Source organism: Diceros bicornis, chromosome 22 (assembly GCF_020826845.1).
Source record: "Diceros bicornis minor isolate mBicDic1 chromosome 22, mDicBic1.mat.cur, whole genome shotgun sequence".
Lineage (NCBI taxonomy): Eukaryota > Metazoa > Chordata > Mammalia > Perissodactyla > Rhinocerotidae > Diceros > Diceros bicornis.
The window spans coordinates 9851499-9867552 of record NC_080761.1 but is presented as its reverse complement, the minus strand read 5'-3'; the positions used below and the strand labels follow the sequence as shown (position 1 = coordinate 9867552).

At 39.3% G+C, this 16054-nt stretch overlaps 1 protein-coding gene across 10 annotated transcripts; it reads right to left on the bottom strand.

Annotated features, from left to right (window-relative positions):
- Positions 1-3973: 3973 nt before the first annotated feature.
- Positions 3974-15909, bottom strand: HNRNPK (heterogeneous nuclear ribonucleoprotein K). 10 transcript variants are annotated; one of them, XM_058565551.1, is made up of 17 exons: positions 15803-15908; positions 13673-13749; positions 13476-13563; positions 12875-12972; positions 11961-12017; positions 10449-10492; positions 9496-9568; positions 8897-8968; positions 8283-8396; positions 7778-7906; positions 6831-7138; positions 6648-6702; positions 6238-6321; positions 5951-5966; positions 5792-5874; positions 5220-5389; positions 3974-4509 (listed from the first exon to the last, which is right to left on the bottom strand). In XM_058565551.1, exons 3-17 carry the CDS (start codon positions 13531-13533, stop codon positions 4476-4478), a joined length of 1395 nt encoding a protein of 464 aa, XP_058421534.1. In that variant the 5' UTR covers positions 13534-13563; positions 13673-13749; positions 15803-15908; the 3' UTR covers positions 3974-4475. The 10 variants fall into 10 exon arrangements, with proteins under 10 accessions (XP_058421534.1, XP_058421542.1, XP_058421536.1 ...); XM_058565559.1 differs by having other exon boundaries at positions 3974-4449; XM_058565553.1 differs by having other exon boundaries at positions 13476-13560.
- Between the last annotated feature and the right edge of the window lie 145 nt (positions 15910-16054).

The window sequence follows — 16054 nt, the reverse complement described above, 5'->3', positions numbered from 1 at the left end:
TGTTTCTGAGAGGATTTCGACAAGTGTTGAGGTATTGGTGACCATATCTTTCCTTTCCCTCACAATTACAGGTCTGGGGGTTAGAGGTCTGAGTTTGGAGGAGCAGGGAGAAATAGGGGGAGAGCTGTTGAGTGGGAGGACAGGAAATCCTTTTGGGTTCTGACAAAAAATGAGGCGGAAGCTAGAAAGGTTTGTCGTAGGATAGCTGGTCTATCAGTTTACCCCAACCCTGTTGCTAGTGCCTGTTGCTTACTTGGCAAACAGGGGACCCCAACCCCACACATTTGCACCTTACATTTTCCAATGCATATCTGCACATTCTACCACCTCGACTCAGCAGATTAGCTCCGCATTTTAAATATAGATAAATGTACAACTGTCTGGGCTTTAATTTTCCAGGTATTCCCTTCTCTCCTTTTCCTCAGGTCAGATCTTTCCTGACTAGAAGTGCTGAGGCCTGGCTTGGGCCAATGACGTCCATCTGTGTACACAAGCACTGATGTCTTTTTCATCTGCTAAGATGAGCAGAGGCAGACTTTTAGGTCAACACATTGGATTTTCCTAGTTTAACTCTACCCAGTGTTGTTTCAAGCAACATGCGTGTGAACACGTACACATATATACACACGTTGGTTTCTGCCTTCTTAAACACATCTCACAGTACTATGAGGTTTCATCAGTTGATTGTAATAATCACTGGATTGTTTCTCCAAATAGACTGTTTTTGCTAACCACCGCAGCCTTAGGGCCTACCACCGTCTCTGTACACCGTGGGAACTAAATACCTGTTTGATGAGTTAATGAAAAGGTATGGAAACATACTTGTGCTTCTTACTATATATTGCTATATTACAATGGTTTTTAACTAGAGGAATTTTTAAATATGAAGATTCCTGGTGTGTCTCTATAGAGATTGTGATTCATTAGAGCCGAGTAGTCCAGAAATTTTCATGTTTAACCAGCACTGTTAACAAAAGTTCAGTGCCACCATCAAGAAATTGATTGGGGAAAAAAATTGGGGGGGAAAAAAAAAAGAAATTGGGTGAGTTTCACTTCAAACTTGCCAGCAACTGGCAACTTTTGGGATAATAAACGGGAAATGTAAAATATAGTATAAGACTGATTTAATTTACATTTAACCACTCTCAAGACTGAATCTCTGTCCAATAAAAATTTTGATGGCACTGAACATTTAAAAAATCAAACTAACCTTATAGACAGAAGTTTCCACTGGTCTGAAAAGAAAATTTAAAATACAGACCTCTTTATCTAGCAGCAATCTTAAGCAAATCACAACCTGTCATTTGTGGAAGAGTAAATTCTATTTTGTGTACTAACACCATGAGGCATTAAGAAAAACCAGTGAAATGATTTTTAAGGGAAAAATTCCCGTGTTCATTTTCCTAAAAGATTCAGGCTCTACACAGTTCCAGTGGTAAGAACGACCCGAGATTTAGGAGTAACTACTGGATTATCCAATAAAATTATTTTACATTATAGTCTCTTTAAAAAGGAAAACTACTGAATTAAAATTTGAATTAATAGTAGGAAAACATTTTATTTATTTTTTTGTGAGGAAGATCAGCCCTGAGCTAACATCCATGCTAATCCTCCTCTTTTATGCTGAGGAAGACTGGCTCTGAGCTAACATCTATTGCCAATCCTCCTCCTTTTTTTCCCCCAAAGCCCCAGTAGATAGTTGTATGTCATAGTTGCACGTCCTTCTAGTTGCTGTATGTGGGATGCAGCTTGAGCGTGGCCAGAGAAGTGGTGCCTCGGTGTGCAACGAGGATCTGAACCCGGGCAGCCAGTACTGGAGCGTGCACACTTAACTGCTAAGCCACAGGGCCGGCCCCGGGAAACGTTTTAAATTCCTTTCTTCATTCCTTAGAAAACCACCTGGTGTCCAACATGTCTGTTGGCATGTTGGTAATAGCTTTCAAAGTTTAGCTAAAACCATTTTTGAAACCTTACATTTAAATTTTTAAAGCTTCATTAAATCAACATATGTATTAATTGCTATTTAAAAAATAGGTTCAACAGTCCATTTATATTTAGTGAATTTTAAGCTTGTTCACTTTTCTCACTTCCTGAGAATCTTCTCAACCTAACTCAACTTCCAGGCCATGTTCAAACACTAGCTACCAATAACAGTGGTAATGCAAAAGGCCTCTCCCTTCCAAAGTTGTATACCCAATTTATTAAGGCCAGATATTCTCCCATCTATTTAATCTTCAGTAGGTTCATATATTCAAGTTCTCAATTACTTGTAAAAGGCAAAAATGAACACACTTTCAGCCCATAGTCCATGTACTTACATAACTAATTTTTAAATAACCAATAAAGACTTTGAAAGCCAGTGCTCTCCAGGGATGCTTCCCTCCAGTAGGATTAACAATTTGACTAAAATATCATTACTGGTAATTTTTCTCTAGGGCAAGGCGTCACTTCAACACAAGTAGGCTATACCACCCTAAGCAACCCCAACTCTCCCCTAGTTAAAATACCCAAGAGGAAAACTAACAGCAGCAGCAACTCAGCCTAACTTCACCTCTGGGGAAACCACACAAGTTAACATTCACTAGTTTTAAGCCAGGTTGTGATACCTTTCCACTTATTAAGAGAACACTCAAGCCTCCTCCTCAAACTAAAAGCGGAGTGTCACTGAAATTCTAACTGCTTCATGTGGAACATTTGGATGTTCTACTTGAATATACATATATTCCAGAAAAACTGCTCACTTGAAATTCTTCTTAAATCTGAAGATTTTACCTTAAAATCTTAAATTAAGCAAGCACAATTGCATCCATGAATCCTTTCACGTAATTGTTGAGTTGTCATGCCTTCTGGACATTTGGAGGTTAACTTGGAGGTTAACAGGTAATATCTTAGGGATTTATGAGCCAGGAAACATACTCTGCAGTTATTTTACATTATCTGTCAATATTCTCAAACATCAAACTAGAGCTATTTTAAAGACAAACTTAAGAAACTCACTCAAATTTCTCATAGGTAATGTGAGAATAGGACTTATAGAACTGGATGACTCAACTCTTGTGATGCTAGACTCCCTTTTAACAAATTAAGACCCAACTACTGGAATTTCCTATTTACCACCCCTACCAGATTTCATTTATAAATGCTAGAAAAACACTTCACACAAAAAATACATAATTTAAGATTATTGTATTTCCTTACAAGAGGAACGTTTTAACAAATTTTACAAGTGTTGAATCAAGCCTTGTTGAAATCGGGCACACATAAAATCTAGCATTATGGGAGTTTTATTTATTTGGAAGTGAACTTTTAACTATTAATACAAATGCCAAGATACTACACAAAACATCCACAGGAACTTTTTCATCTTTTTTGAATTGTTCACAAACATTTCCTACATAAACCAACATACAACAGAGAAATGGTACATCTTTTTCTTCCAATTTGCATACAATGGAAAAACAAGAATATATATATATTTTACAAAGTTTAACTAATAGACACTAGCAGGCTGACAGTTTAAGTCTATAGGTGAGAAATTACCTAATAAAAAATAATTTTTTTAGCATCAGTCACTTCCATAACCAAGTAATAAAACTTGCTGCTGCCATTAGGCTTTTGGTATATACTTATACCACTACTCAATCTGTAGTATTGCTCCCCAACTTGGTTCTTCATCACAATTACTAACAGAAATCTCTTGCAAAGTAGGGGCCAGCATTTGCAAAAACAAACAAACAAAAAACCCCCAGCTTATTATAAGCATGAATGTGTAGGATGGAATCTTTTCTCAAGCAATGGACTTTCAAACCATCAAGAAATCACCAGAACTGAATTTGCCAAGATATTTGCCTATGTCCAAGAGATGCATTTATTTATACCCAACAGAGGAGCTGAAAATCAAACTTAGTGTTTAGTTTGAGGATTTCAGTCATTTGAAAAATGACCATTAAAAAAAAAAAATGACCACCAAAAATAGGTTCACTAAATTTATTTTAAAAATCATAAAACGTTTCTTACAAAAGAGCATTACATTCTGCACGCTGCTCTGAATAGATGCCAGGGACATATGGACTATTGTTACTTTTCCTCCCTGTCCCACCCCCTCCAAATGTTACAGTGACCACAAAGCAAAGTGTTCACAATAATTACATAGGGGGATTTTTTTTTAAACCACCAACAATGAACAAAAATTAAAATTCACTCACTCTGCTGCTGTTTCAAAATTTCAATGTTAGTTTTTGCACGCCCTTCCCCCCCCCACCCAGTTTGTAAGGAACTAAAACATTACATCTGGTGAACAGCAAAGATTTCACTACACCTCAAATGCAGAACACCTATGAAGCAGAGGAATGTTGGCTTTTTAAACAGAAGCAGATAAAAAAAAAAAGATGCAGGACTCCTTCAGTTCTTCACTAGTCTTAGAAAAACTTTCCAGAATACTGCTTCACACTATAAAAAAGAAAAAATATCTTGCATTAGAATCCTTCAACATCTGCATACTGCTTCACACTATAAAAGAAAAGAAAAAAAAGTACGAATTAGAATTTTTGTCCGTAACATCTTAATCAACATTAAGACAATTTCAATGCTAAATTGATAAACATGTCCATTACGATTAGAAATAAGAATACATTAGCAATTACAAATTAGAGCAATGTAAAATTCAAGAAAAATGATTAATAATAAATCAGACATTAGTAGAGTAGAATTAAGAAAATGAAACAAAAAGTTGTTAATATTTGGTAGAAAAGACAAAGAAATGCCAGTAAGGTGTGAAATGCTGCATTCTACAGCACCAATCATTTGTCCTGTAGAGGCATGGCCTGTGCCATATGGCAGACTGTGATTTGTTGTCGCTTTAGTTATCTAAAAACAACAAAATCACTAGTCTTCCACACAGAACTAGACCAACATCCACTGAATCTTCTACATTTTCTACAGGCTCTGTATAATTTATAACAAGTGGTTCTGGCAGCAGTTTTCACCAGAGAAATGAGAAGTTTGCTTGGTTAAGGCTTCTTCCAGCAAGATTAGTATTGAATGTCTTCGTTTTTAGTAAGAAAGCAGAAGAAAATTAAAGCAAAGCTATTAGAATATTTAGAAGTTAGGTCCCCAAAAGGTTGAGACACCATGGCTTCTAAAAGAAAAATCAATTGAGAAGAAAAGCTTTTGAAAGTTTTAGTATGTGTAGGCTAACATAAAGCTAAACCTCAACTGACCTGTTCTGCAGCAAATACTGTGCATTCTGTATCTGGTCCTGTGTTCCTGTAATGGTAATGATCCGATCTTCTGACCCTTCTAAAGGCTCATCAATTTTGATCGAAGCTCCCGACTCATGACGAATTTGTTTAATTCGCTGACCACCTTTGCCAATAATAGATCCAGCCAACTGAAAAGATTTAAAAAACACGTTTATACTTTAAAAGAAATTGTATCACCTGTTATTTTCAATGACCATCAAGACACTACACTAACTTTGTCTAGTTATTTATTCTATTATTTGTTATTTAATGCCCCCTAACTAGTTAAGGTTTGGATTATAATGCAGTTATACAACAACACATCAATATTTCCTTTTAGAAATGAATCAAGGGCTCAAAACCCTGTAACTGCTTTTAATAGTACTAAACATGGCTTAAGAAGACTCAAACTGGAGAATGACACCTCACTGAAATCCCTAAAACACAATTTTAATCCTAAAATGGAATTATTTTTGTTAAAATCTTTTATCACAAGTCAGGAAACTTAAAGAAAATGATTAAACGGTCCTTGTAATATTAAAGATACTTACATCTTTGGGAATAGTTACTTGTGTAGTAATAATAGGTCCACCAAGATCACCATATGAGCCACGACCCCCTGCATAGGAATAATCTGATTTAAATAATGAGCATTAAGTTCATTTAGAAAGCATGAAATAATGTTTGATTTCACAAAGGAGAAAACTTACCATATCCGGAGCCACCCTAAAAACGAAAAGGAAAAATAGAAAATTACTTTGCCTTCAAATTACTCTTCAGGTATTCCTAAAATCCCTCAGTTAAGGAAACCAAAGTCCACCCATATCCTCCCCAATAAGTAATTTTTAGAAGACACTCTTTAGGGGAAGAAACCATTCAGGTATACAGCATTCAAAGAAATGAAAACATTACAAGAGGGAAAATAAAACAATTATGCAAGTAAGCAAGCATCTTAAAATTATTACTGATATAAATGCAGACACCCATGATACTCAACCTGTGGTTCATAAGCCATCTGCCATTCTGATGGGCTCCATGTATCTATTGCAGAGTCCCAAGTTTCATCAGCACTGAAACCAACCTGTGTTAGATAAAACTAACATGAATCTGCACTATATCTGTCATAGAGCTACCACTTTTATATGCCCAATTTCTATTGCACAACACTACAATATATAAATCGGCAGCAATCATATTTTGGGGGAAGAAAAACAGTTCAATAAAGTGTTAATATGCCCGCAAACAACCAAAATAATGATTTAAGTAGCTATCTAAAAAGTCCATCTGTAAGACAAGCTTTTCAATGAACAACAATCTTCAACAAAATGTTAACTACCTGAGACGTTAAAATCCCTCACAGCCCTCATATACCTCATATATACATATACAATGAACTAAATTTCTTACCATGCCATCATAACGATCTCCAGGTCTTCCTCTTCTATCATAGGCCATTAGATCTCTGCAAATACAGTACTTGTTGTAATCTCAGCTTGTTTACACGTCACACACATCAAATAAAAATCTACCCTATCTACCCCAAAATGCAGCCTCTTATATGTTAATAATGTGTGGATGAAAGAAACTTACCCTCCTCTAGGTGGTGGTGGTGGAGGAAGAGGAAGATTCCGAGCTCTGCTACCACCCCGGCCACCTCGTCCAGGAGGAGGAGGAGGAGGTCCTCGACGAGGGCTCATATCGTCATAATCTCTTCTAGATGGAGGCATGGGACGCCCACCCCGACCAGGAGGCATTCTGTCAAAACCACCTCTTCCCCGCATGGGAAATCCCACTGGACGTCCACGGCGGTCATCAAACATCATTGTAAAACCACCATAATCATAGGTTTCATCATAAAAATTGGGATCATAAGGCTGTGCACGTCCTTTGATGGGAGACTAAAAACAAAAATACAGCCAATGTTACAGACTGAGGAAAAGAGCCTTGGTTCATACCAACTACTTTTCACAAACAAAACGTTTCTAGTCCTGTTTCTCCTGGGAGGTACCTGAGACAGGAACAGGAATGAATGTAAGCAAAAATAATAGCATGAAGGGTTTAAAAAATGCAGTATTTTTGATGAGTCCTAAACAAAGTGAGTTTTAAATGCTTGGGGTGGGAATGGGGGTGGCGACTCAGCAGTACAGTTTTACTCTTAGATCTTAAGGAAGAGACTACAAAACCCCTTTCACATTTAGAAGAAACGGACCATCCTCAGGGCTGAGGGGATCAGTATCTTGGGTAAGCCCGGGACCCATAGGAAGCACATCAGTTGGGAAGCTGTGCAATGGAGTACTATGGAGGAACAAGAGCAACTTCATTCAAAGACCAAAGGCCATAAAAATCTCACCAACAACCACATGACAACTCTCCCACATTATTTCTAAATTAAAATGATAGCTAAAGCCAGGTGACAGGCTAAGGAAAGGACAAGTAAAAGCCATTTGTCTAAACATTCTGAAACTGAAACTACTTGAAACAGAAATACATGTCTTATTTTAATCAGATTAAATGTAAATGAAGTGTTCCAAAGGTACCTCCGATATAAGATCAAGGATGATCTTGATGCACTCCACAACCCTATCAGGTTTTCCTCCAATAAGAACAACTCTGTCAGTGGAATGAGGACAGCATTCCTGGAAAAGCTTGATTGTTGTCTGAGTGTTCTGTAATAAGTTTACAAAAGGAAAAAAAAAAAGTTAATCAGAAAAAAAAAAGAGCACTAAAAATAGGTTTTCTAGGTTCACATAAATTTACATTTGTACTCAGTAATTTTTTCCCCTTAACATAAAAACCTAGTTAGTAACTCTAGGACTTTGCAATGGCACAAAAATTTTGGCAAAGTAAGTTGTCTAGTATGGCCAGGCCTTTGTGTTACATTTAAATAGCAAAGTACTAGATACTAGAAACTAGATAAATATAAAAGTGACAAGGAACTTAGAGAACTGAAAAAGGGGAGTAAGGAGCCCACTGAACCAAGTCTACATCAAAAACTATTTCCCAGTAATATGGCAGGAGGAGAAAACAAAACAGTGCCTTTACCTCTCGAAGTTCTTTGATTTTAGCACCTTTGACCCCAATAATTCCTCCTGCCAGACTCTGATGAATCAACAGTCTCAACTCGCAGTCAAAGTCGCTTCCTTTATAGTGTTGGTACTGCGGAGAGAGTTATAAAATTTTAGTCCCAAATCAAGGATTTCCAAATAATACACACTTATCTGCTATAAGCATAACAATATACTGTTGCAGTGAGCAACCTGAATTTATATTTCAATAACTTTACCAGTTATGTGCTTATTATCCTCAATAGCCAGGCCCAAAAAGGACATTCTGCACCACCTTAAAAAACTATTTTATTTTCAGGTCCTGCAACACCATACCCACACTGCAGCCATTTAGCATGTCGCTGTTACCACAAAATTATTATTAACATTCAAATAACACCATAATAAAAATGACTGCAAAGCACTTTGCAAATGTAGTTAATTCCCACTGCAGCATGGAGCAGGGTCAACAGTGAGTTGTAAGACCGTTCATTTATCATGTTTTTAATCCTTTTTCTATAGAGACGGGAAAAGTACGCTATGTTAAAAATAAAATTGATCCTATGGGCCAGGCTCCATACTTCAGTGGGGTTCAATGGCACTATGACATACATTTAAGCATTCCACAGCATCAGATTCGAGCGGGAGCTGGCTGGTTGCAGTGGGTGATGGCAACTGCAGGCCCTGAAAGTAGAAAAATAAGAGTAATAGGTTAAGTGTCTAGTGTGATCAGGCTATTGTCGCATATATTGGTAAAGCTACTACAACATGTATTTCGCATCTATATTAGTAAATGATGAGAAACTGCTTATCTGCACTAAGAATCAATTTACAGTGTTTTCCTCTATATATACCCAGTAAAGAAATTATTATACAGAATTTTAAAATCCTCAAACTACATCAAACATAGTCCTTTCTAACACAGTCCCACAATCGATAGTCTATCTTAAAGAAAACACCTCTCTAAAACTAAAGCCCATAAGACATGCTAAACCCATGAAAGTACATGATCACAGTCTGGAGTGGCCAGACTACATTTTTAAATAAATAATGTGAGTACAATAACCCTGTACATTTTGCGGCAGGTTTTAAAGATACTGCTACTACAAACTGTAATGTCCAGTCTCTCCACCGCCCCCATTAGGCCCCAATAACACATACTTTGAACATTCCCCCCTCAATTGCCAAATACATAAAAAAAATGAGCCTACCTCTTCCAAGGTAGGGATGATTTTCTTCAGAATTTCTCCAATTGTTTCAATATCAGCACTGATACTCAATATGCTGTCAAACATCACAAATACCAGATAGTACAAAAAAGGTGGAAAAGAAAAATGAGTTTTGTGTTCATCACCAACACTCATACAAACTTTTACAGAGAAGTAACATACAATTAATTTAATACTCCCCATTTAAAGTAGCCTATTTACAGATTTTTCACATGCATTTTGTTTTATGCCCAATACAGACATGATAACAATATTAGGAGACTTGCAGAGAGACAGAGAGAATGGGCTCTTGGAAGGGCTCAGATTAAGTGGGCAATAAACTGACCAGAACTGAAGCAAGAGTTGAATATTTATGTTCCCCGCCACCACTAAGTTAATTAAGGATATCCTCGCTGTTACATTGGTAAAACTGGCACACCTTCTCTTAGGCAAAGTGGGGGAATATGCAAGTGGTGAACATTATATTTGGAGTAAAGTTATGGATACCAGTTAGAAATTAGATCACTAATGGGCTCTGCAAGAAAACAAATACAAATGCGAGACAAAACAAAGACAACACAAATGAGAAGTGAAGGAAAGTGAACCAGAGTTAGCATTTCATCAGAAAAAATTATGAACAGGCAATGTTGGGAAGCAAGGTGGGCCACAAAGACAGAGCGAGAGACTATTCTGGTAACAATTTGATTTACAATGCAGCAAATATGCAACACTTGAAGCTGTGCTCCTTCCATCGAAATAAAATTAGTGGATCGTTTGGGTGGGCAACTCACGGTAAAAGTTCAGTGACAAAAAGACTTAATGGGGAAAATAAGACAGAAACTTGAAAAACAATACACCGTCTAAAGGGGATACTATTTAATTATATAAAAGGCAGGTAATAAAATACATTTCTCTCTTTCTAATCAGGCAGTGAGGCATAAACTGTTGGGACATACCGCTCGGGGCCACTGCTGTCTGGGACTGAAACACTGGCATTGTACTGCATTGGTCATTGGCGTTCGTGGATGTTGGCATTGGGCATGGGCATTCAATCAGAAGTTGTCAAGTATGGTACCCGTTTGGCAACGAGCACATTTTTGGGCATAGCCAACCAGGGTTTTCACATGGGCGTTCAGGGGCGGATGGGCCAACGTCATGGTGGGCAACGCAGGGGTAAGTCGATCCAGTACATGGGCAACGGAGATATATGGCCAAAAAAACAAGGAGAGGGAAAAGGGGGAAAAGCAATAAATTTTAATTTAATACAAACTATACTCATACTCTCAATTAATGAAACAAGCTTAAGTTGTTCTGAAGACTAACACAATAATGGACTTCTCTACATCTGACTGTGGCTTAACATTTAAGGACCTTAAATGATGGTTCTAACTATTTTTTTTTTTTAAACAAACGATGTTTCAGTAGCAGGCTGGCTCATGAGGGTAGACACAAAACCTGTCATGACTCAGTTTACTGAAATTCTTGAGGAAATGGGGAAATTAATAACCCAGATAATTATACAGAACATCTGGATTAGAGGAGAGAGGTTTATAAAAGACAACAAAAATTCCCACACCACCAAAAAACCCTAACTCTTAAAAGACTAGTTTGGTTTCCTGGAGGTTTAAAACGCATTCCCAGATCCTAACAAGCAAGTTTGTAAAATTTTAAACAAATTTTCAAGTTCAGTTTACAGTAATCAAGAGGAACATACAAAGATCTGCGACCAAGAGAGAAATGAAATACTATCCAATAAGTATTCAACACAAAGTTATTATTTGCCTCTACTGAGCACGAAAACATTAAAAGAGTATGTACACTATGAGAAAAAAATTTAGGAATTTTGGTGTAGCCAAGTCCTATAAATATGCTCACCTCTGGTGATACTAACATTTAATGTGTCTAATCACAAGAGTCAACCCACTATAAAATATGAAGACTCAAACAAATCATTGGCATTGACAAACAATTTTCCAATTTTAAGATTAAGTCCCTACTCTATTCTTTAGCCATATTTAAATCATGCAACCTCAACATTACTTTCTTTGTGCTCCATGTGCAAGTGTTAAAGAACAGATGGACAATTTTTTCTTTACAAAGAAAAAATAAATAAAAACAAGTTTTATCAGCCACCTACAATGGTTTTCAGTTACACTGTAACTGCTTCAAACACATGAGAAATGGTGCAATTAGGGTTTTTACAGTTATTCCAATTAAGGTGTTATCTTGCTTGAAGTGAATAATTTGGTGGCAAGTTATTAGAAAGTGAAGAGGTTTAATATAACCCCCTCCAACTCAATCTGAGCTGTTAAATCAGGAACGGCAAACCTTGAAATTATCTATGCAATCAATTATTACAAATGGCTTGTATCTAAAACTACTAAATGATTTCTATGATGTAAACCTTTAAATTTCTACAAACACATAAACTGAAGCTGCTTGTGTAGTTTAAACTCTTTAATACTTACGTCTGTACGGAGAGCCTTAATATTCTTGCCTCCTTTTCCAATCACTGCCCCAGCATTCTAGAGAAAGTAAAACGACAAGAAACTTATTTTACCTTTTTCTAAAACTAATGTCTATGCGCTTAGGCTTTAGCAAAAAAAATTCTCTAACCTCTGTTATAGGACTGAAAATCTACTTGGGGATATCCAAACCATCAAGTGAAAAACAAACCCAAAAAACCAACAGTCCACTGCTTGGAGAACTAAACACCAAGACAGAGCTTTGGAGTATTCAGAATGCCAGAAATACATTGAGTATATAACTTCAGCACTGCTTAATTTTACAGTACCCTTCTGTGAAACAATCTATTTAAATATTAGGAGGTACCTTCCTAATACGTGATATTAACCAAGCAAGCTGCCAACCAAGACATTTTCTAATGAATCCACAATGTAATCAAGATATAATCTTTAACCCATTACTGCTTTAAGGATCGCCCACACCCTTCTCCTTGTTTGACCTGTAGTGGCTCACTATAATCATTTGTCACTCAATGACAGTGACAGAGATTCATTCTGACAAATGGAGTCATTAGGCGATTTTGTCTTTGTGTGATCATCAGCGTACTTACACAAACCTAAATGGTATAGCCCACCACACACCTAGGCTATCTGGTACTAATCTTACGGGACCACTGCCATATATTTGGCCCATTGTTGACTGAAATGTCATTATACAACACTCATTAAGGGCTTTCATTTTAATTGTTAGCAAAATAACCACCATGGCCTACAAGTCTGCTTATAAAGAGCCACACAAATCAATTATATTCTTCAAACTTTAATACTTCTAAGGCTTCCCAGAGGACCAAACCAGCACGTGTTCATTTCTAGCTGAGGAAGAACCACTTCTAAATTTTCAATAATAACATTTATACCTTGCTCTGAAGCAGAATACGTAATTCAACCATCTCATCAGTGTTCCTAGATCTTTTAAAAGCTTGTTCCTCTTCCATATCTTCTGCAGGGCGTTTACCTAGAAGTCAACAGTTCAGATATCAAAGAAAGCACCAGCATCTCCAAGAAAAGGTACCTTTAATTATTTTAGTTTTAACCCACAGGTTAAAATAGAGAAAAGAACTCCATTCTGTTCTGAAAAAATTTGTTCCTAACTTCAAATGTTTTAAAAAGGTCAAACGCACTCATATTCTTGAACTTCTTAAACTTCTAAGTGTGAATACAAGCATGTTCCCTTCCAATAACATTTTCTAAACACAAAATACCGTGACAAAACATTTCTAAGGATCAGAAATGCCAAAACGCAAGGAAGTGGTATTTTAATATTTATTGGCTTTCTCTTTTTCTTTTATCTTCAACTTTAGTTTACGGCTACCTATACACATGGTTTACTTTTAGTCCCTAAATAAAAGCCAAGATGTTACTGACAGGTTATCTCAGACTAAACTCACAGCCATAAAGTAATAATGAAATTAATAGAATGGAAAATATAAAATTGTTACAATTAAAATGTCTTCTCACCAAATTCACCATTGGTTTCCGTGTTGGGGAAGGTTTCCTCCTGCTGCTCAGTTTCCATTTTCTTGTATTAAATGGACACACCAATCTGCTGAAAAAGAAAGAGGCTAGTACATTTGGCTTACTGGAAAGTAAGCTGCACATCTTGCTAAATATTAAAAAAAAGCAAAGAAATGACTCTTATTACTTCTGGAACATACCAGTTATTATATATCCTTGCAGAGCAGAACTGAAGTGTTCTGGGCGGGACCAACTGACACCCTAGCGCTGCAGTAGCCTATGAAAACCAACACAAATCAGTTTTGCCTTTTTGGTTGCTCATTACTGAATACTAATGAAGTCTGATCTGAACACAACAAATTAAACAGCTAGTTCTAAAACTTGCTTCTTTGTTTTAGAGTCTTAAACTTTCAAATGATTCCCCTAAAAACAAAATCCAAAGGATCATACCTGATTTTTTGAAAAAGGAAAAGCACTGATTTTCAGGCAGTGGATCGAGTCCCACCTGGGCAACTAATTATTATATACCATAAATACATAGAAGACCAGAGGCATGTAAGGCATATAAGCCCACGAGTCTCAATTTTGTCCCCGAAAATATAAATTTATGAATAGACACACAAAATTAGTTTTATGTTGGAATTTTTAATAGCTTTTGGTTTTCTTCCCATCGGTGACTTAAAATGCTATTCTCTGAAATCTCAGAAGTTTACAAATACGAAGGCAAATTCAAGCCATATCCAATAATCAGTCAACCTACTGGAGAGCGAAATCTCAAAACCTGATAACAAGGACAGAACCAAACTGCCAGTACTACTGGATTATTCAACAGAGCGAAGGGAGCCCTTGAAAACGCTAACACCTTCACTAGCGGGATATTTTTAATTAGGCTAAAAAAGATACAACCTAACAATTATACCTCGAATACCAGACTGGTGCTGAGACTGCAAACAGCCCTTTAGCTTCCCTCTCACGACTGGCACAAGGAGGCCACAACAGGCCCCTGCTAGAAGCTGGATAGCTGGACAGCCTAGAACTAAAAACCAAGGCAACATTTATGCCTCTCTTTCTCCCATAACGTTTGTCGATAATCCACTCTAACGACTAACTGAAACGCTACCCTTCTGGCCCATCACTCACTTAAGCACTGAGTATGGTGGAAGATTTGGATCAACGAGTTGAACGACAAACAGCAGGGTCTACTGGTAACGATAACGTTGCCGCGGTTCGTCCCTCAGGTCGTTTCCTTTAGTCACCCTTCCTGAGACCACGAAAATCGCTAAGCAGGCGCGCGACCAGCCAGGCGCAAACACGTCCTCCCCTCCCCACGCCCGGTACCAGGATCGCCAACGGCCAAGTAACCGGAGCTGAACAAGCCAGAAACGAGACAAGCAGCGCCGCACCGCTCCTCACCAGGATCCGACAGGAAATGGCGGCCCGCGTAATGGCGACTACGTGCGACTAGGCGGAGCCGAGCGCGGACACCCTCCCCCACCCACCACGCGGTCCCGAGATCTCATCCCCCGCACCCTCCCCCCACTGCGGGAGAAACAAAGCAAAGGAGGCAGCCCCGACCGTTCCATCTCCCCCGCTCCAGCTCCAAAGCCAGGCCGTGAGCGCCCGAGTGCGGCGGGACCCACACAAAGAGAACGGCGGCGTCCTCTACCGCCCTCGGTCCCGCCCGCCGGCTCCTTCTCCTTCCCACACAAGGCGCCTAGTTCCCGAGACTACAAAACTACAGCTCATCCGAGAGACACATGCCTCGCGATGCCCCCAAGCCTCCAATACCACAAGGCGGACTGCGGATATACGCTCAGGGAAATGGCGGAGGTGGGGGAGGGGAAACCGGACAACGTTCCCTCTCGGAGCACCGGCCAACCACCAATCAGCCCCCAAACGCCTCCCACAAGCGGGAAAATAGGTCTCCGACCCTCGCCCCCACGCGCCGTTCGCCCAGCCCCGCTCCTCACCGCGCGAGGCCCGGGTCCCTAAGCCGCGGCGCCGCCTCAGCCGGTCACAGCTAGACGGAGAACGAGCTCAGGCCCCCACCGCCCTCCCCCGCCTCCTCGCACTCTCCTACCCCGCCGCCGCGCCCGATTGGCTGTCCGGGCCGCAGCGGTGGCGCGAGGACGAAGCGACTGGCTCAAGGCCGCGTCAATCAAGGCGTCGGAGGAGGCGACCGCACCGCCTCCCGCCGGCGCCTCCCTTCAGGCTGTAAAGACCGCTGAGGGCCCGAGAAAAACCGGCATTGGGAAAAGTTAACGCAGCCTTTAGGGAGGCCAAACCCCTGCCTGAATCCATAATACCCAAACCCCAACAACCCTAATTACCTATAGGCCGCAAATAAGCGGGACGAAGGCAAGACGTCGAGCTCGGTGCTGCAGAGAAACAGAGGATAATGGCGTCTGCAGTGCTTTCGCCTGGAGCGCCCTCCTCCTTTCTCGTTCGCGCATTCACTGACTGGGGGGAGGGGAAAAGCCTCTCGCGAGACCTAAAGGCTGTCTCGTTCACGCGCACAGGGAGGGGGCGGCAAAGGGGCGTTTTCGAGGCCCGAAGGAGTCTTTTGGGTTTGGAGGAGGGGC